The sequence below is a fragment of the Amblyomma mixtum genome, chromosome 4 (assembly GCF_055824585.1).
Source record: "Amblyomma mixtum isolate Tamu chromosome 4, ASM5582458v1, whole genome shotgun sequence".
NCBI lineage: Eukaryota > Metazoa > Arthropoda > Arachnida > Ixodida > Ixodidae > Amblyomma > Amblyomma mixtum.
In genome coordinates, this window is record NC_143015.1 from 4,779,727 (window position 1) to 4,799,626 (window position 19,900).

General features: G+C 46.0%; 1 protein-coding gene across 1 annotated transcript; it reads right to left on the reverse strand.

The window, feature by feature from the left end:
* Nucleotides 1-10,364: 10,364 nt before the first annotated feature.
* LOC149345526 (uncharacterized) lies at nt 10,365-19,539 on the reverse strand. Its single transcript, XM_089586104.1, has 5 exons — nt 19,335-19,539; nt 17,144-17,433; nt 14,645-14,830; nt 12,878-13,645; nt 10,365-10,963 (listed from the first exon to the last, which is right to left on the reverse strand). Exons 1-5 carry the CDS (start codon nt 19,537-19,539, stop codon nt 10,598-10,600), a joined length of 1,815 nt encoding a protein of 604 aa, XP_089442230.1. The 3' UTR covers nt 10,365-10,597.
* Nucleotides 19,540-19,900: the final 361 nt, after the last annotated feature.

A 19,900-nucleotide genomic window follows, 5' to 3' on the forward strand; every position in this document is an offset into this window, starting at 1 on the left:
TCAGTAAGTTTACATCAGCGTTTGACGCTGTTGTAGTTAATGAAACAAGGCAACTAATTGCAAATAACCAAACATGCGCGATTATCAAGAAGAATGTTTGACGACACTCGTCATTGAAAAAAGCAGGGAGCTCATTGGATGCGTCATGGAGTGGCATTGCGAATGCAGAGAAAATTGCGTACAAGTAGGACTATCACTTTAGGTGTAAAGAGGTGACACTGCCAGTATGGGGATAAAAGCAGACAAGAAGGGCCATTGTTGGAGGTGTAAAGTAGCGGCGTTGCCAATAGGGGGGCTACAGCGGACAAGTAGGGACATCGTTGGAGGTGTAATGCAGCGGCGTTGCCAATATAGGGACCACAGCGGACATTTAGGGTCATTGTTGGAGTTCATATGAAGAGGCATAGCCAATATGGGGAGAACATCGGGTAAGTAGGGCCATTGTTGGATATGATACGGGATGGCAATGCCAATATGGGGACAATGAAGTCAGCACTGGTCCTATATACGGCCAGAGATAGCCAACTCTGTCCCAATATTGGTCCAACGATTTGTTCTGCGTGGGCTAGAGCACAGACCTTTGGCTAGTTGGTTCATAGCAGACACGTACAGTCGTTTTCAAAAATACACGGCCCACGGCTTCAGCCGGCAGAGCGGCCGCGGGGCCGCATTGCAGCGCTGCTGTCTCCGACCGGCGCTTGCTGCGAGAGTGCCCCGCGTGACGACAGAATTCGCCCTCACTATCGAGGTTCTACGTAACGCGCCTGATAATGTTCGGCGTTCGCCTGTTTCGTCCCTGGGGCTCGCTTCGAAAGAGGGCGCCTGGATATTTGCGGGTGTCAGCGCGCGCCGTGTGGGCGCGAAAATCGAGTGTCATAGCAAGGTGCTCCCGCTTTGCCGCGCTCACTTGCCGCTGCTTTTCAACTAGTATAGGCTCGCGCAGCGCTGAGATACTGCGATTTCCAGTGGCGAGGCTTTGCTTCTGTGTTCTAAATGCACTTCGCATGTACAGCTGGGCCAAAAGAGCGGTTTAAATTTTTTTTTATTTCCTGTTAAGGCGACAGTTTTAAGGGCCTGTTGCGAGAAAAGCCTCCAGGACAGCAGCTTTCGCATCTTTGTTACTCATTAGAAGAACTTGTTGTTGGGCTAGTTGGTAGTTATTCATCATTAAATTAAAAGGCGCCAAACCATACACACACACACACAGGAGAAGAAAGAGAGACGAGACAGAGCGCTCTGTCTCGTCTTTCTTCTCCTGTGTGTGTGTGTGTGTGTGTATGATTTGTTACTCATTGGTGAGGGAACAGCGCGAAACACCGGGACAAGAGACAACCGCTGACTTACAACTGATTTTTATTTCCAAGAAACACTGCTTCTTATACCTTCTTCACACCCTCAAAACACATGCATCAGAACCGTATCGTTCAAGCGTCCTAAAATGACGTCCTAAGACAAATAATCAGAAAGATTTATAATCACATTTTCAACATCTCGAATTTTTTCTTTGTTAAAGCAACAGAAGGCGTGCTGACACAATCGCCGCGCAGCCTCGCTATCGAAGCTGCCTCGATTATTTCACGGGCTAACTGGTCTTTGTGATTAGCCAACGCTCTAGGTTTTTGGAAATCAGGTGCGCAAGTTGTGAAAGGGCAATCTCTGCAATGAATACGCAGGTTCCTGCAAGCTTGCTCGAAATTAGTTTTGTGCTCTAGTAGCCTTTCATTCATGCCCCTGCCAGTGTGCCCAATGTATTGTTTCCCACGTTTCACAGGCAACGAATAAAGAAGGCCTTCGGTACACTCCACAAAGTGGGTTCGATGCTTTGTCGTGATCCCTGCTTCTTTCGGAATTGACTCGTCTGCGCAGACTTTTCAGTTTATTAGGACCAGTCATCACTACATTCACGCCAGCTTTTCGACCAATGCTTTCCAGACGATGGGAAACGTTGTGAAAGTACGGTATTGCTACTACCGGCCTCCTTTCTTTCTGTTTCTTTGGCTCAGCTTGCTGCTCGGGCCTAGCCCGCATCAGGTGCTTTTTCATCTGCTTGGTAACAGATACCGACCGATGCGAGGGGTAACCCGAGTTGCCAAGCCGTTCTGTCTGCCGAAAAAGCTCACTTCCATTTTGTGAGCATAGGACTTCCTCAAGGCATTTGTGAGGCACAAATACACAATAGCCCTCTTGGTCAGCTTTGAGTGAGTTTATTGGTACGACATTGGCGCTTTCTCCCCTCTGGGCTCATAGGCCCAGCAGGCATGCCCTCCAGTCAACTCAAGTCTCAGGTCCAAAAATCTGAGAGACCCTTGAGCAATAGGCAGTTTTAGTTGAGCGTTTTTACGGCCAGCGGAGCGGAGCGGACGGGCGCAGACGCCACTGCGCATGCGCACGTCGCTGGGCCGGCCAGCGTTTTTACGGAGCGGGGCTTACGCCCGCTGGGAAGCCCTCTCCAGCGGAGTGGTAGACAACGCGCGAGCGTGCGTAAGAGCGCGCGGGCGTGTATGGGTATTCAAGATGTCAGCCTTTTTTGTACATCTAAAACGCAACATTTACCCAATAAATAACTAAGCACACAGAATCTACCTTTACTAAATAGTTTCAGCGCTTTATTAGCTGGCTTAATTGATATTCTTTTCACTCTAACTCGAATTGTGATCTATCTATAGGTGGAGCAGCAGATCAATTCGACTCTAGCCCGCTCGAGAGGACGGGCGATCTGCCCGGCTAAAACTGTTTTCTCGCGGGCGTCTCCGCTGGTGTATCCGCTCGCGCGCTGCGCCCCGCTGGCCGTAAAAACGCTCAGCTAAAAATGCCTAATAAGGGGCTGCAAAGCCTGAGCAAAGCGACCCACCTCCTCCATTACTGTTTCTAGCGTATTCGCGCGTTGGCCATCACAAAGAACCAGGTAGTCATCAACGTACCTAAATGCCTTTTTAACACTTGTACCAGCGAGGGTTACTTTCAAGAACCTGTCGTTTCGGGCCAAGTACAAATCACTGAGTAGAGGCGCGATACATGAACCAATGCAAACACCGCGTTTCTGGAGGTACACTTTTTCTTCCCAGAGGACGTAAGTCGACATGAGGTACACTGATATTAGTTCCAAGAACCCTCTAGTAGATTCCGCAGGTGTTTTGAAATGCAAGGGCACCATGCGCATCTATGCATTCTTCTACAGACACCATTAGCTCGGCATGCGGTATGGAACAGTACAAATCTTTTACATCAACTGAGCATGCGGCAGAGTCACTGCTAGAATTATCATTTAAAAATGTAGCTATATCGTCCGACGATTTCACCTTAAATGGGTAGTAGTTTTAATTTTGCTTACAAGAAGACAACAAGAATCTTTTGCCAAGTCCCTCCCTCAAAAATTATTACCCTCAAGGGCCAGTCTGGTTTATGAATTTTTACAGTGGAAAACGCGTCCAAGTTAGTCTTCTTGCAAGTTTTTATGCCTCGAAGGAGGCAGTCAAGTTTAAGTTATTTGCAGAGCTTCATAGCAGTCAACTTTGCTTTTCTAACAGCTGATGTCTTGTAATCTTCAAAAACTGAGCTGATGGTTTCTAACGCATTAGTTTTGTACAGGTCCTTGGAAATCACAGCAAAGCCCCCCTCTTGAGCAACGCAAGGGAGTTGTCTTTCATGTACAGCCGCCCACACACTTAACACGAAAGACGGAAAGCGTGGCCTGGACGGCCGTCAGCGCCACGAAGCGATAGTCATTGGTGCGAGACAATGCTCTCGGTATGTTGGCGGTGGCTGACGATAGCTGGTGCGCAGCTCGCTTTTACTGCTTTTCCGCTTGTGACTGATCGCCGCGTGGACAGCGGGCTCGTCACGGGTCGTTTCAGAGTTTTTTGCTCGCCTATTCGGCTTCCACGGCCCCGGCAACGCTCTTTGCAGTTTTCTTATCGCGGCAGCCAGGAACTGCCCGCTAAGCTGCCGCAGTTCGCACCTTCTATCGTCAGATACCGCAAATATTCCGAGAGAATTATCTCGCACCCGATGACTATCGCTTCATGGCGCTGACGGCAGTCCAGGCCACGCATTACGTCTTTCGTGTTAAATCTGTGGGCGGCTGTACCTTACAGTTCGTCCCACTTGCTGATTTCTCCTGCAGAGCTGGTAGCGGCCAACGACTTCGGCTCCGTCTGAAATACACCTTGCACTTTCCGATTCATGGCCTGCCTTTGCAACGCGCCGCACCATGGCAAGAAGCTCCGGTGTTGTCTTCTTAGGTTGGATGGCACACTTCGGCCCATGGCTAAGCATCTCGCGGACCGGCTGTGGCAGAACATCGACGACAAGCGTGTGGATCTTGTTTTCATGGCTGTGCGCGGTCATGCCTCTTCTCGTCTCACTGATGTCAGCGCGCAGCCTTGACAAAATGGAGCGCCACATGAACTCGCTCGTCTGGTCTATAACGCGGGACCAATCCCGCCATTGGCGCCAGTCGCTGAATAGACGCAGGCGAAGGCGGTCCCTGCAGCGTTGAGCTTGATGTTTCCACTCTGATTCAAGAATCTTCAGTCATCTTCGGCCATCGCTGTCAGAAGGAGCATGCCTTCCAACGAGAGCCAGCACAACTGGAGGTAAAAACTTTTTCCGGATGCAGAACGACGTGCTCCGTGCTCGGCACACCGCGTTGAGAATGAGGGCAATGAGAGCTTGGAAGTCAAGAGTGAAACACTGAAAAGAGCCCGAGAAATGAAATCAGCCAGGACAGCAGCTTGGGCATGTTGGTTACTCCTCTGTGACGGAACTGCACAAAACACCGCCTTCCCCTGCGTCTATTCACCGACTGGCGCTAATGGCGGGATTGGTCGCCAATGGCGGGACGAGCGAGTTCATGTGGCGCTCCATTTTGTCAAGGCTTTGCGCTGACATCAATGAAAGCAGAAGAGGCATGACCGCGAAGAGCCATGAAAACAAGATCCACACGGTTGTCGCCGATGTTCTGCCACAGCCGGTCCGCGAGATGCTTAGCCTTGGGCCGAAGTGTGCCATCCAACCTAAGATGGCAACACCGGAGCTTCTTGCAATGGTACGGCGCGTTGCAAAGACAGGCCATGAATCGGAAAGTGCAAGGTGTATTTCAGACGGAGCCGAAGTCGTTGGGCGCTACCAGCTCTGCAAGAGAAATCTGCCAGTGGAACGTACTGTAAGGTATTTGAAAGACAACTCCCTTTCGTTGCTCAAGAGGGGGGCTTTGCTGTGATTTCCAAGGACCTGTACAAAACTAAGGCGTTAGAAACCATCTGCTCAGTTTTTGACGAGCACAAGACATCAGCTGTTAGAAAAGCAAAGTTGACTGCTATGAAGCTCTGCAAATAATTTAAACTTGACTGCCTCCTTCGAGGCATAAAAACTTGCAAGAAGTCTAACTTGGACGCGTTTTTCACTCTAAAAACTCATAAACCAGACTGGCCCCTGAGGGTAATAATTTTTGAGGGAGGGACTTGGCAAAAGATTCTTGGTGTCTTCTTGAAAGCAAAATTAAAACTACTAACAATTGACGACCCATTTAAGGTGAAATCGTCGGACGATATAGCTACATTTTTAAATGACAATTCTAGCAGTGACTTTGCCGCATGCTCAGTTGATGTAAAATATTTGTACTATTCATACCGCATGACGAGATAATGGTGTCTGTAGAAGAATGGATAGATGCGCATGGTACTGTTGCATTTCAAAACGCCTGCGGAATGTCTACTACAGGGTTCTTGGAACTACTATCAGTGTACCCCAGGTCGACTTACGTCCTCTGGGAAGAAAAAAATTGGAGGCTTATCAAGGTTAAGCCCAGTGGATGCGAAGCATGTTAAGCAACTGCCTCAGTGTGGATGGGGCTAAGTAACGGAGACGTGGTTTTAGGTTAATCGTCGTACTTTATACTTTGCAGCCCGACAAACACACTCTTATGCTCCGTAAATGCATGACTCTTGGTTTGCACGTCACTAATTCTGTATTGTCTTTGGGCATTTCTACACAACACCAAGTCTAAACTGTTTCCCCACTGATTCGTTTCGCAGTCCTATTATTAACGTCCTTAGCGTTTGGAGGCATCTTTACCGCATACACGCCCGGCGCAAAGACGCTGGCGCGGTTGCGGGCACAGAGACTGACGTATAGTGAACTAGAATACTCATAGTATTCTAGTTCACTATAGACTGACGCAACGGCGGGCGGCGTCTTCGCCAAATGCAGCCGGCACAGCGCGCTAGCGCGCTATTGGCTGCCGTAGTGCTTTGACGCACTTCCGGCGCAATTCTGTTTTCGGTTTCAAAGGCTCCCTTAGGGGTCAAGAAACATTTTGAATATAAAATTTAAAATTAATAAAAAGACTGAGGAGGTATAAAAAAGTGCTGTCGCCGTCGCGGCGATGACAGCTGACAACTGGGTTAAACAAAATGGCGCCGCCCACGTCGCCCAACACGCGCTGCGCTGATCTCCGCGCGCTTGCGCCACTTGCCGCCCTGTGGTTTGCACCGTTAAGTATAGTTAAAGTCATGCTAATCCGTGCGCCGTGCCTATTCTAGCTGTTGTTTGAAGCTAGTGTAAAGCCTTCGATTCTGCTCTGTCGTTCCTGCCTTCGCGCTGCTGATCTCCCAGCGCTGACCATTGGGCTCTCCAACCATGCTGTCGCAAATCGCTGTGCGTGAAATAGTGGGTTGCTGCGTATCGCCTGCGCCCTGTTTCGTTTGCTCATTATTAGTATCAGATTTTTTTGTTGTGATTTACAAGATGCTAGCCGGCTCGACGACTGTGTTCGACTTGGCCGCGGCTGGTTGTAGTGGCTTACAGTGGGATTAGGTAACATCGCGGCGGCTAGCGCGGCCACTAGATGTACCGAATGAGTAGTTGGCAAGAAATGTGTTAAATTGTGCGGGCTTCTGCATGACATGACGTGACGCTGTACTGCAACGCCAAAAATTTCATCGGTATCTCCATCAGCAATTATGTCCGCGGATCACAGCAATGCCGCCTTTCATAATACATACTTCAGCAAAGAGCAGCATAGATGCAGAAGGAAACAGGTGTCTGTCTCCTTTTTTAAAATTTTTTAGAGTGTATTCTGTCGGACGTCAATAGTAGCTAAAAACTTCATACAAGCACGGCACAAGGCCATCAAGCCAAATGACCTAGGCTGATGTATCTGCCAGTGCAGACTGAAAGCTTGCTTGCTAAGCATTGATCCATATGTGCGTCTGGAAGCTGGACCGAAACTATGGCAAGGGTGTAGGGCCTACCATGATACAGCTGCTGTTTGTAGCAACATAGGTCATCCTGAGAGTCAATGCAATTGCAGTTTTTGGCAGGAAGAATAATAAGCAAGCACAAGTATGCATTTGATATCTTGTATTTGATGTGCACATGAATTGATGGGCCGAGGACATTCAGTTTGACACAATAGAAAGTTTTGAAGGGAATGTCAGTAGACTGAAACACCGCCAGGCGAATGTTAAAGCATTTCTGATGCTGATGCAGGCAGCTCACAGTGGCACACAGAGTGTTAGAGGTGGAGCCAATGGAATGAACGACACATGTTCGTAAGTGCACGAGACACCCAAATGACCAGCAGTTGGGAGATTGTGGAGTTTTTGAAGGGCAGCACTGCGAAAGTGCTTGAGAACAATGAGGAGGAGGTCGGCGCCAGCAGGGTTAATGTCATGGTGGTATAAAGTGTCACCGCAGAGGACAAACTGGTATGAAGAAGGGGCAGTCTCAAGGCGGTCGATAGTACTGTGTAGCTCGGCATCTTGGCGCTGCTCTTCATCAGTGTGAGTAAAGGAAGAGAGTGCAAACAGGTAAGCATTGCAGCCACCGCCAGAATTGCTCAGTGTGCCACCGAGATAACGGGAAAAGCAGTCATCATCTGCATGTAGGTGACCAGACTTATAGACCCTGTGTAGTAATACTCTTGCAGACGTAAAGCCCAAAACCCTAGCCACCTACTGGGGACTTTGAGAGAGGAAAGCTAACTGGGTCATAGTGGCTGTGCTGTGACAGTAAAAGGACGGCCATGTAAATACGGGTGAAATTTCGTAATGACCCACACTAAAGCTAAGCACTCGCATTTTGTGATCAAGTAATTGCACTGTGTGATGGAGAAGAGCTGGCTTGCATTGGTGGTGACACAATAGGGCCCTAATTGGCACTGAAAAAGTACAGCGCTGATTTCATGACCGCTGGCATCAGTGTGGAGTTTGGTAGGGGCATTCACATTGGAGTGTGTCAAGACCAATGAGGTGGTGAGCTTAGCGATAAGCACGACAAAGGCATTTGCTGGGCTTGGTCCCCAGGAGAAAATTGCGTCTTTTTAAAGAGGATTGTTGAGGGGGCGTGCAATTTCGGCAAAGCCAGGCACAAATCGACAAAAGTGTGAGCATCAGGAAGCTGGGCACGTTGTTACAGGAATGGGGCAGCGGGAACTTCTTCGCAGCTTGAAGCTTGGTTGGGTCAGGATGAACATCATTAGCATTGACTAAACGTCCTGAGATTGTAACGTGACGTCATGTGACACGGCACTTAGACGCGTTGAGCTGGAAACCAGCCTGATTAAAAAGAGAGAGGACCAAAGGTCAACGATGTGAGAAGAAAAGGTAGGGGAAAACACAGTCATGTTGTTGAGATACCAGAGGGCGGAGTGGATGGCCAAAAAATCCAAACTTAGTATGAGGTCATGGGCACAGGTCTTCAAAATGGGAACTGTTCTGGAATACTGTGGCTAGCTATGTGGACCGAAGCGGTATATACATAGCCGCTCTACAGTAGGCATGCTGCCATCTGCGACATGCACACAGGATGTTGCAGGCGTGAGAACTTTGTGCAGACAATGGTGAAGGGCAGCGCTCATCACAGATATGTCTGCATCAGTGTCATTAAGTGTGTACAGAGAAACACCGTTGACAGCAATATCTAATAAGGTCAGTCTGTGAGTGGGTAGAAGGTTTCTAGGTCAGGGCGTTGAGGCAGCATCGCCTTTGGGGGCTACCTCATCTAGTTTTCCAGAGTGCAGCAGTTGTATGGGACAGCAGCCAAAAGGGGAGATGACTGAGATGAGTGAGTGTGACGGGCATGCAGAAGGCAGATCCACAAGCTTCTGCCTCACGACAGCCTAAATCGACATGACATGAAGTGTGGTCTCTATGGTGGTTGGTAGCGATGTTATAGGCACAATGGACCATTTTAGTCACTGTGTCCGTGACTTTGTGAGAGTCCAAGCTCCTCAATGGGAGGAGAGCCAGAGCAGAACTAGAGAGCTGGAGTACTGGCGGCAGTGTCAGCAGCTGGTGGTGAGGTGTTGAAAGGCAGTATTGGGTGTCGACCAAAGAGCAGATAGAAGGGACAGTGTCCAGTGGTGTCATGCTATGGGACGTGTCAGGTAGTCGCCATCTCACATGGGCAGAAAAGGGCACATAGGAATGTAAACGGCAGCTTCAGGAGGGAAGCGGGAAAATTTCACTGAGAGTAGGTGAGTTGAGCTGGTGAGATGTTCAGAGCAGAGGGAAGGTCCAAGCGAAGAAGGCCAGTAGAGCAGCCAGTAAGGGCAGAGTGGGCTCTTCAGAAGCAAGACTGCCATTGCCGGTGCGCACTGTGGACGAGGCAGCTGGTGTCACTACTTTCTTGAAGCGGTGATGAACCGAGGAACTGAGAATGAATAGTTGGGCACTGGTGTCAAAAAGAGCACAAACATCCTTAAAGGGACACTGAGGAGAAATTGAAGTTGACTTGTATCGACAGAATACCCGCTCCTGATTACAAAAACGCCACTCATACTGACAACAACACTCTTGTAACGTAGAAAAGAGCAAGAACCAAAATACAGATATCGCTGCCACAGGCCAAACTCGCAAGTACAAGCGTGATGATGTCATAGGACAAAACAGTGCTGCTAGAACCAATGGTTCCAGCAACACTACGACACGAGAAGCCACGAATCACTGAGGCGCAGCCAATGCATGCGCAAATCTCCTTGACATCGCCAGATGGCGCCACGTACCCGGAAGCTATGCGCGCGCCTGCAGCATCGGGACCAATCAGCGCCTGCTCACCGGCGGTAGGCGGGCTCCCGGTATTCCGCTAACGGTAACAAGGTACACGGTATGCTAAAGGTGTTTATTTGCGAGAACTTCGTCGACGATTTCGAGAACGGGATCCATCGTAACGCCTGTGCTAACGTAAACGAAGCGATGGTAGAGACGGCCGCAATAGCCAATAGATGCCTTCAACGTGCGGCTTGCGGTAGCTTTCTTTTCGGCTGCTGCTAGGCCGCACTGCTGGCCGCCAGAAATCACGGAGTCTGCGTTACATCATGTGCACGTCATGTTTCACGTCACTTAGTCCTGTGTCGTCATAAGAGAATCCCAAGTTTGAATCAGAATGGCGGGAAAAACTTTTTCAACTTCGAATCCAAATTTCTTAGAAATAAATGCATCTTTCGCTGCCGGCCTAGTGGCAACAAAGCCATGAAATGCCGAACTATCGGATTTTGCTATAAAAAAAATATTAATCGAGCTCTCCTCACTGTCCCTTTAAAGACATGTGCAGTTGGTCCCGACTGTGGAGTGAACTGTGAGCCATGAAAAAAGCCCTAGTGGCTTTTGGCGCCTGGAACATTTTGTTCAATGCTACGGCTTAATTTGTGCCCACGTTTTGTCTTCCTGCTGGATGCTGTTGCTGGACGCCCAGGTGGAACACGTCTTGAGCCTCTTGGTAAGCCAGGGCGGCGTCTTGCCAGGCTTGTTGGTTGCACTTTGATTACTCTGCCACGCCTCCTGTCTACTGCTGAAGAGACCTTCAGCTTCAGCAGTAGAGCATGTGCAGCACTGCTTGTGTTCACGTTTTTGAGCTGGGCTGTGACTGCATCCAGCAGAGCAGCATACACATCACTGTCCTCAGCCAGTTTGTGTACACGTCGCAGCTCCTTTTCTAGGGCGCAGTACTTGGCCTCCATGTCCTGCAATTGATATTTAATGAAAATAGTTATGATATGGTGAGAATACCTCTACAGGTATGCTGATTCAGTGAATCAGGCATAAAATTTTGATATGCTGTGTACATAGTTCTGTACAAAACAGAAAGCTGATGGGTATAGTTTTTGTGCTGTGCACCATATTATGCAAATTACACTTCATCTCACAAGATGTTTGCAGCACTGTGAAAAGCAGCAATACCCTGACCCTTTCAGGACCATACGTGCCTATTATTGTGGCCTGGGCCAAGAGGACCACCATTGCCTATTATAGTGTGCATGATCCTGATTGGTCCAGGGAACCGCTGCCTTTCACAGTGCTGCAAACATCTAGTGAGACAAAGTATAGGAATGACCTGAATGTTCTTTCTTTTATTGGTCGCATGTTTTCTTTTTTTCTCACTTTGGGCATCATCATTTTTAGCACCACTGTTTCTCTTATCATTCCACTTGGAAAGATCAAGCTGGACAGGCATTTCGCCTAGGTTGTAATGCCACTTTTCACAGAATTTTGATAAGGGTTGCATTTTAGACCATGGGGAAACACATAAAGCACAAAAAATCCTTCAGATCTTCCTGATAAAGAAGCACACATATTCTTGTGTGGGTACACCCTCTATAACAATGACAGATAAGAAATCGAATTTTGGATAATTTTTGTGTTTATTTCTCAACCTGACTTTGGCACATTCATGGCTGTGCTAGTGACTGGCACCCTTCTAGTTGTTAGTCCAACCATTGTGCTACCCTCAGTTTAGTGCATTATTTTTTAACGTGATAGTTTTAAAAGCCCTGTTCTGCAGAAAAACCTACCATTGCCAGCCTTAAGAGCGAAAAATCAGAAGCATAACTCTCCTACAAGTGGTAGTTAGGTGACATGGTCATGCACTCATCGATTTCTGGGCTGTATGAAGTCACAACACAGCATGGCAGAAGCTGCCAACTAGGACTTGTCATTCAAGACTGGGAGGTGAGGTGGCAATTGAGAGCTCCAGGACCCCTCGGCGAAGAGTAAGGCATGCTACTCCTAGGCCACAGAGGCACATCCATGTGGCTTGGTCAAAGCAGTGGTTTACACGTATCTATGCGGGTAGTTTTTACATAATTTGGTAACTTATGACTGTATGCTAATGAATATGTGCGAGATATCAGATGCATATGTGAAGGAATTATTAATTAAACAACCTGCAAGAGAAGCCACAGAGAAGAGCTGTTAGCGCTACGCTATTGCATCATAGCCTTAAAGGCAGAGCTTAAGTGCCCCCCCACTCTGTTTATTTATTTAAATATATGTAAATAAGATAGTTCATCTCGATAAAAATGCCCATTATGTAATGTACGCAGATGACACTAGTTTATTGTTTTAAAATAACAACTGTGAGGATTTAACTAATCAAGCTAATGACACATTGTACAAAACAAATTCATGGACTCAAGGCAATAGTTTAAAACTTGGCCTTAATAAAACCAAAGCTGTCCTATTTCACTCCTTTCGCAGGTATACTGAGCTACTAAAGCAACGTGATGCATGAGACGAAGTAGAAGAAATGGGACGACACACAGCCCTCCTGTTGGCATACAAAACGGTTATGCTGTGTCCTTTGTTCTGAGTGGGGGAGACAGGCATGTTTCTACAGGCTTTGCCTTCCTGTCCACTGCAGCCTTGTAAGAAATGAGCACCAATTCCGGCTTTATCTACTATCTATATAATCTACAGTATATAATAGAACCTGTTCACATCCCCTTTTTTTCTTTTAGAATATTCTTTGCAGCCAGGAAATGAACTCGGCCATATTATTCTCACGATGATGACATTCTGATGGTCATAAAGCTAAAAAAATTGATATGCTGCTACAATTGCTCATTGCAGTAGTTGAGAGGATTAATACTGAACTGTACCTGAGGCTTCTCATTCAGCTCTGGAAGTGGCCCTGGTGGAGATTTCGGCAGCTGGCACACATCTTCCATTGCCTCATCGCTGCATGTGGACGTGGAAGCTTCTGGAGTCGCATCCACACAGCCTGCTGACATCATTGGTAGGAAAAACTCTAGCTGCGGGCAGCGGTCTCCCAACGCCAAGTGTCCCAGCTGTCGGCGATCTTCAGGGGTCAGCTCTGGGCTGTTTGGGAAGAAGCCACCGAAGGCTTTCTGCACAGCAGCCTGGTGCTTGCAAAAAGCACCTTGGCTGCCTATCCAGCAGCTGCAGGTGCCAATGTCGGCGTCCACTTCGTAGGAGCCTGTGCCAGAAGAGCAAGGCACACTATACAAAGTGCCATCTAGCTGCACTATTGACTGGGCAAAATCGCTTGGCAGCTTCTGCAGCAGGTGCTGAAATGCAACACGGTGAGAGGCATCTCGATTGTGAGCATGCCTTAGCAGCCGTGCCTCCAAGTAGCTCTCCCATGTTGTGATGGTGAAGTCGACTAGGGCTACTGCATTGTAGGCTTTTGTGCGGCAGAGAACAACATCTTTCAGAATGCGGATGGACGTCTCGGAATAGTTGTTCGTATTGTGCCCCCTAGTCATTGTGCCTGCACGGTGAAGGAGCACCCATTCTTGCTCATTGTTCAGAAAGGTATTCACCCTCTTCACAAAAGCTTCATGCTTCAAACAGCGGAGTTCTTCCTTTGCTTTCTGGAGCTGCTCTGCTGTTTTCGCATACAGAATCTGAAACCGGAACACAAAAAGTATATCAATCAATCAATCACCTTTATTTCCTTTGAGAAGGAGGAGCACGGGACTAAAAGCTCGGAGAGCTTGACGAGGTCCCGACCGCTTACTAGTCAGCAAACAGCAAGATGACAGCCAGTCATACATCAAAGTTCCAAAATAGACAAGTATCAAAGAGTATGCAGCAATACACACTTAAAGTGGCAAATGCAAGAGAAACAAACAAAAATGCCGGTGCAAATAATTAACAGTATAAAAAGAAGCTGTTGCGAACAAAATGGAATTCTTATTTTAGTCCTGCAAAAAAACAAGTTGGCAAAAGCGTTTGACGATATTGTTTGGTTACAGGTAGGATCAAACTCCACTCGGTTTAGTAAATTTATGATGAACTCACTTGTGAATAAAAGGTATTTACCCCAAACAGGGCTAGACTGATCAGACAAGCAATTTCCTGTCATATGAACACACTTAATACTTAAATATTCATAAAAGGTTTCTGAGGGCTACATCAATTTAAACTGTGAAGAAAAAATTTTCTTAAAAATCTGATTGATGGCACCACATGTAACAAACTGCACAAATTTGTGTGGGCAAGAAAAAAGGAAAATAATAGTGCCCAGTCTGCACCGCCTAAGCCACAATGGGCTTTGTGACAAACTGTAGTCGGATACAGCTCAAGAACACAGTGGCAAACACCCCTCAAAGGAAGTCCTTAATGGCAATGATCGATTATTGTTACATCACTGTTAATCCCATTTGATGGGCCCATCTGCCATTCACCTGTGATTTCAAGCTGCGTAAGCACCCACACTCTATGCCATTCGGCAGAGGGCCTCCTTTGAAGGGCATTTTTCATTGCATTCTTGAGCTGTATCCAACTATAGGTAACTTGCATTCATGAAGAATAGTTGGTCTGAAACCGTAAATAAATCAAACATTTTGAAAATGAAAGCTTTTGAAAATGAAAAAAAAAGCAAATGAAAGCTTTTGCGTTACCTGCTGGAAAGCCCTCATGAAGTGACGCCGCTCATCTTTTGGCACATGGTTTTGCGCAGAGGTCAGCCAACGCCACTCGGCCTGCAACACGTGGAAATGGCAGAGTAGCTGCCTTGCGCTGGGCCATGTTGCGTGCAACGCATCTTTTTCCGGCCTGGAATTGTCCGTCATGAACAAAGCTGGAGCCTGTAAAGAGAACCAAAATCCACCAAAAGCATGAACCAACATGCTGATGCACTCAGATGCAACACTGCATTAAAACATCATGTCCATAATGGTTAACTTGCTTCCCTGTTTTTTTCATGAAGAATTTGAGGGACAGTCAAACTCCATATCTCCATACAGTGTTAATGGCTCCCGTCTGTGGCTCCTCGTTCATGTACATGCAGTTATTTGCTAATCCTTTAATTCCTGCTTTTGTTATTTTGCACATGCTCTTTAGCATGCAGTTGTGAGCTGTCACATTTCATGAAAGACCACGTGATGTGATGCCCTGATTTAACCATGCCATACGAACCTGCCTGCCTAGAGCAGCTTGTCTGATTTGGGAGCCAAGGCTTCCGGGTTGAATTCCCATTTTACCCTTCCATCTGAGTTTGCAGCTCCTGCCAGTTTTACCATGTTGTGGTCATGTGACATTACACTACCTGCAAACCAATCGATGGCAGGCCATGTCACCTGCCATCTACCCACCTCCCAGAAGCATGCCCATGATTTTTCGCTCACAACACTGACCAGATTTTCACAGGATGGGGCTGTCAAATAGATATGCTGGCCATACTATTGCAAGAGAATTGGAAAAAAAATGTATGCCTACTTTTGGCATGTACATGTGCCTCTGGATGACAGGTTGGTAAATAGAACAGGCACCAATAACTCAAGCTTACAACATTGCAGTGTGGCATATAGAAATTTTGTAGACATTAACACCAAAGCTAACCAGCACTTTGATACTTTAGACGTGTATACAAAGGCAGTGAGTACTGTTGCCAATTAACTCAGATTTTGCGGAGGTTGGTAAACATATATCTGGGTAGACCCCATTGCAAACATTGTCTTGTCAGAATGGTCACATTTTTTATCAAGGATAGGCCTTATATATTCAAGAACATATCCCACTGCACAAAATGTTCGTTTCTTACCTATGTGACCTGTAAAATCAGGCAGTGGAGAAGGTGTACTCTACTCCAAAGAAAAAGGAAGCATTCTGTGCTCGTGGAAGGATAGCGAAAGGATGTATATGCAGCTAATTATGCACATGCTGAAAAGTAAGCTAAGCATTCGTGTAGAATCAAGAAGCCCTGATTCAGCAATAATTTGCAGCAATTCCTAGGAGTAAAGCAAGAACAAGTTGGTGGAATAGCTGGAAGCATGTTTTTCTTTGCACTATGTTTCCTTATTGAACTTCTGTGGTGGAAACTTACTTTGCAAGAGAGAAAGCAGTCAAGAAAGTGCATAGTTTAGCTTTGAACTAAAAAAAATGCAAACTTGGACTTGCAGCTGTTTGTTTGTTTTGTGTACTGGCCCTTATCCTAATCTTGCTTTCCAAAAAAGTTGGTAGCTGTTCTCCTGACATGTTTCAATTCTTTTTAAATTTTTATAAGCAAGTATACCTGAAGATTACTACAAAACACTGCCCATCTTTTGCAATGGGTTTTACAAACCCAACTTCTGCAGGTGTATATGTTTCTATACATGATACTGTACCATTCCATCACCACTATCAAAGTTCCTGATAATAATAAAGTTATCTGCACTTAATGAGGAATGTTCAGAAAAGAAACTGAAAGTCTTCACAACACAGCATGATTAACAGTTGAGTCATATCCGACTTTTCGTGACCCTATAAACCAAATCACGCCGAGCTTTCTGGGCTCCCACTATCTTTCGAATATCGCTTAGATTCATCTGCAATGCCTCGAGGATGCCATCTAACCATCACTTTTGCTGCCTACCCCCTTCTCCTGTGTTCCTCAATCTTTCCCAGTATCAAAGTTTTCTCCAGCGACTGCCTCTCTTCACATCAGCTTTAACTTTAGAATTTGACCTTCCAGTGAGCAGTTAGGGTCACTCGACTGATTTGTCTTCTGGCAGTCCAAGCAACTCTCACGAGTATCCACCAGCACCACAATTCAAAAGCGTCAATTCTTCAGCGGTCAGCCTTCTTCACAATCCAACTCTCGCATCCATACATTACAACAGGAAAAAACCATAGCACAAATTATCTGGATCTTTGTTGGCAGTGTGATGCCTTCACTAGGGGGTCAAGCGCGATTGACACTAATATTTAAAATGAGTTGTGGGAAGTTTAAGAAAGCAAAGCAAGGCTCACTGAAGTAGCATTGCTAAGCCATTCACACTAGCAGTAGCTTTGTTATGCTGCTAGTCACTGTTGCTGTGACTGCCCCAAGGCACTGACCAGTGTCAATCACCTAGTACAAAATTTTTCAAAAAATGAACCTTATTTGCATTTGCTTATAATTCAATAAAGCAACATACCGGGCTGGTTCCAAAGCATGTTGGATATTGGTGCTTCAACAGCTGGAAGGCCTGCTCATACCCCAGCGTTGTTTGCGAGCTGTGTATCAGAACTACTATTGGTATAGCTCCAGCTTTTGTTGCTGTCAACAGCACCGTTATGGTGCTCCTGGTTTCATCACATGACGATGTGGAGTCTACAAATATAATATCTTGAGCTGACTCCAGCTGATGGGCTCGACGCATGATGGGTGTCACTACAAGTACTGCCCAGCTGTCATCTGTGACACTTGTGAAGGTGACGTCCACTCCTACAAAGCAAACAAGCATACCATTGAACAGGCAGGAAAAGAATGGCATAAAAAGAGGCTTGTTTAGCATACGTCAATTTTTCCTTTTCTCCTTACGCCCAATAAGCAAGATTCATAACATTTTTATGTATATCTACTACAGGCTGTGAACTACAACAGTAGGGCAGAACAAAATCTATGCTTTAAACACACAAATTTTCACAAGTTATGTTTGAGCAAGACCTTGTCACTAATTTTAACTCAACACTCGTCCTCATGCAGGTGTTTCCACAGAGTGTAATGCAGCTCTGTCAAGAACATTGTTTGTATTGCTGTAAATGTTCTTTTCACTTAATGAGAGAAGCCAACATAATGTTGCTTTTGATAACGTACTGTTGTTCCAACATATTTTTTTAGATGTCTCCGCATAGGGCATTATCAAAGCAGTTTGACATTTCAGAAACAAAAAAATAGGAGGATGGTGTAAGCATTGTTTTAAGAGCAATGTGATAATGCCTTTAGCAGCGCTTTTCCATTCCACAAATTTTCGGCATCACGAGACTGGCACAAAGTTTGGCAAAGTGTTTGGAAAAAGTTGGTTTGGTTTTGGGGGGAAGCTGCAGTATCTTACAATGAACTGCGTACCATTGGAGGTACATATGTCATCAGTTAGGATCCCTATTGCAAACTAGCCTCAAAGTTGACTAGCAGAGCTAGGGATGCTAAATGGGAAGTGAAGTGATGTGACAATGCCTTGAGTGCAGCTCAAAAGACAGTTCCATTGCAGTTTAGATATGAAATGGTGTATATTTTAGCCTACACCATTTTTCTCAATTCTGGGTTACAGCGATGCCTTTCTGACCTACCGAGCTGTATACGCTTAACGTAATATCATTTATTCTGTTGCAATGTCTTGACAGCGGAGTAGTCTTTCACTGCTGTCTACCACAGCAAACATAAGCAACAAAGTGAATGACAAAGTTGTTTTCATGCAGTCTAAAAGAGGTTGTTCTTCACTCATGAAAATGACCGCTCTGGTATGATACATGACTTGAGTCTCCGCATAACTTTTTCCTGACTTTTGGCAGCGCTTCACAGTCTTTACTTAAATCTTATCCAGCACCTTTTATCAGCAGTGAGATCAAGGAGCTGTAAAAGTTATTGAAAATAGTCACAGATTGATTGTTGTGCATGGTGTAATGTTACCAACAGCAGTGACTCCAAAACCTGCACTTGCATATTGCTTAGAGTTGTTTGACACTGCATCTGTTAGTGCCTTGTTTACATATGGTACTTCCATTATCGTGTCTTGCATTGGTTATTTTGTTTCCTTGAAATATTTTAACCATTATAAGGATCCATGGTAGAATGAGAGAAAGAAGATGGCTGCACAGTATGTAAGGCCACTGAACAAAGGTTGAGGGGAAGCCTCAGTTCCATTTCGACAAGAGGACTTGTCTTCGCTCAGGCAAGACACCTTGCCAAAACGTTAGCTCAGCTTGCGAACTAAGGCTCTCTCTCGGCCATTTCAGTGCCCTTTAGCCATTATAACTATTATAAATACCGTTACATGAGCTTTTGGGTTTAAAAAGAAAAGTGATAAAGCCCAGATCATGTCTGAAGCCAAACAGTGTCCTCATGTATTTTGCTGATAATAAACCTGATATGTTTGCACACAAAATAATACTTTCTCACCAACCTCCCAAAAATGAACGTGATGGTCTAGAATACACACACAAAAAAAAGTGCACCAAATCTTTCAAAAATAAAAGCAGAAGTCCAACACTTAGTGATACTGTCCAGAACTGTTCAAAGGTTACAGTTTTGATATGTGATGGTGTGTACTTATTAAGACTGGTAGCCGAAACAAGCTTGAAAATTTCACAGAACGATGCTCGAGCTCGTCAAGTAATGCTGCTTACCCTGGGCTGAGTACTTGGGCTTGTTTTCTTGCAGCTTTATAGATGGGTTGCCCTGTGGGCCATATTTCCTGCTCCGAAATTCCTGATGCCACCTATACACACTCCTGGGTGGTGGGTTCACCATTGAGTTTGCCTGTAAGGTGGGCCCATTGGGTTTTCCAGCAAGGATTCTCTCGTGGTGGCTTATAGCTTCAGCTGCTCCCATTCCTTCATCGAAATAGCTTTCAAAAACAGCCCTGGTTTCCTCGCTTGGTCGAAGAAGTCTAAGAGAGTCAGCTGATTGCAGGCTATGATTGTGATGTGATATCTTTACAACAGCCTGTAGAGGTGTTTCTCGGCACAAGAATGGATCATTTCTTTTTGTGTGGCGGTTCACTTTTTTAACTTTAATATCCAGCTTCGCTGGGCATGAAGTGCTGCGGCTTGATGCTTTGTCACGTGGATTATGTTGACATTTCCACACTTTGTGGAAGATCATCCTGCAAGAATAAAAAAAAAATGATATTGCACATTCTAGCAGTGCACAGGTGTATAGCTGATGTGTTGAACAGATTATACTTCGAGTC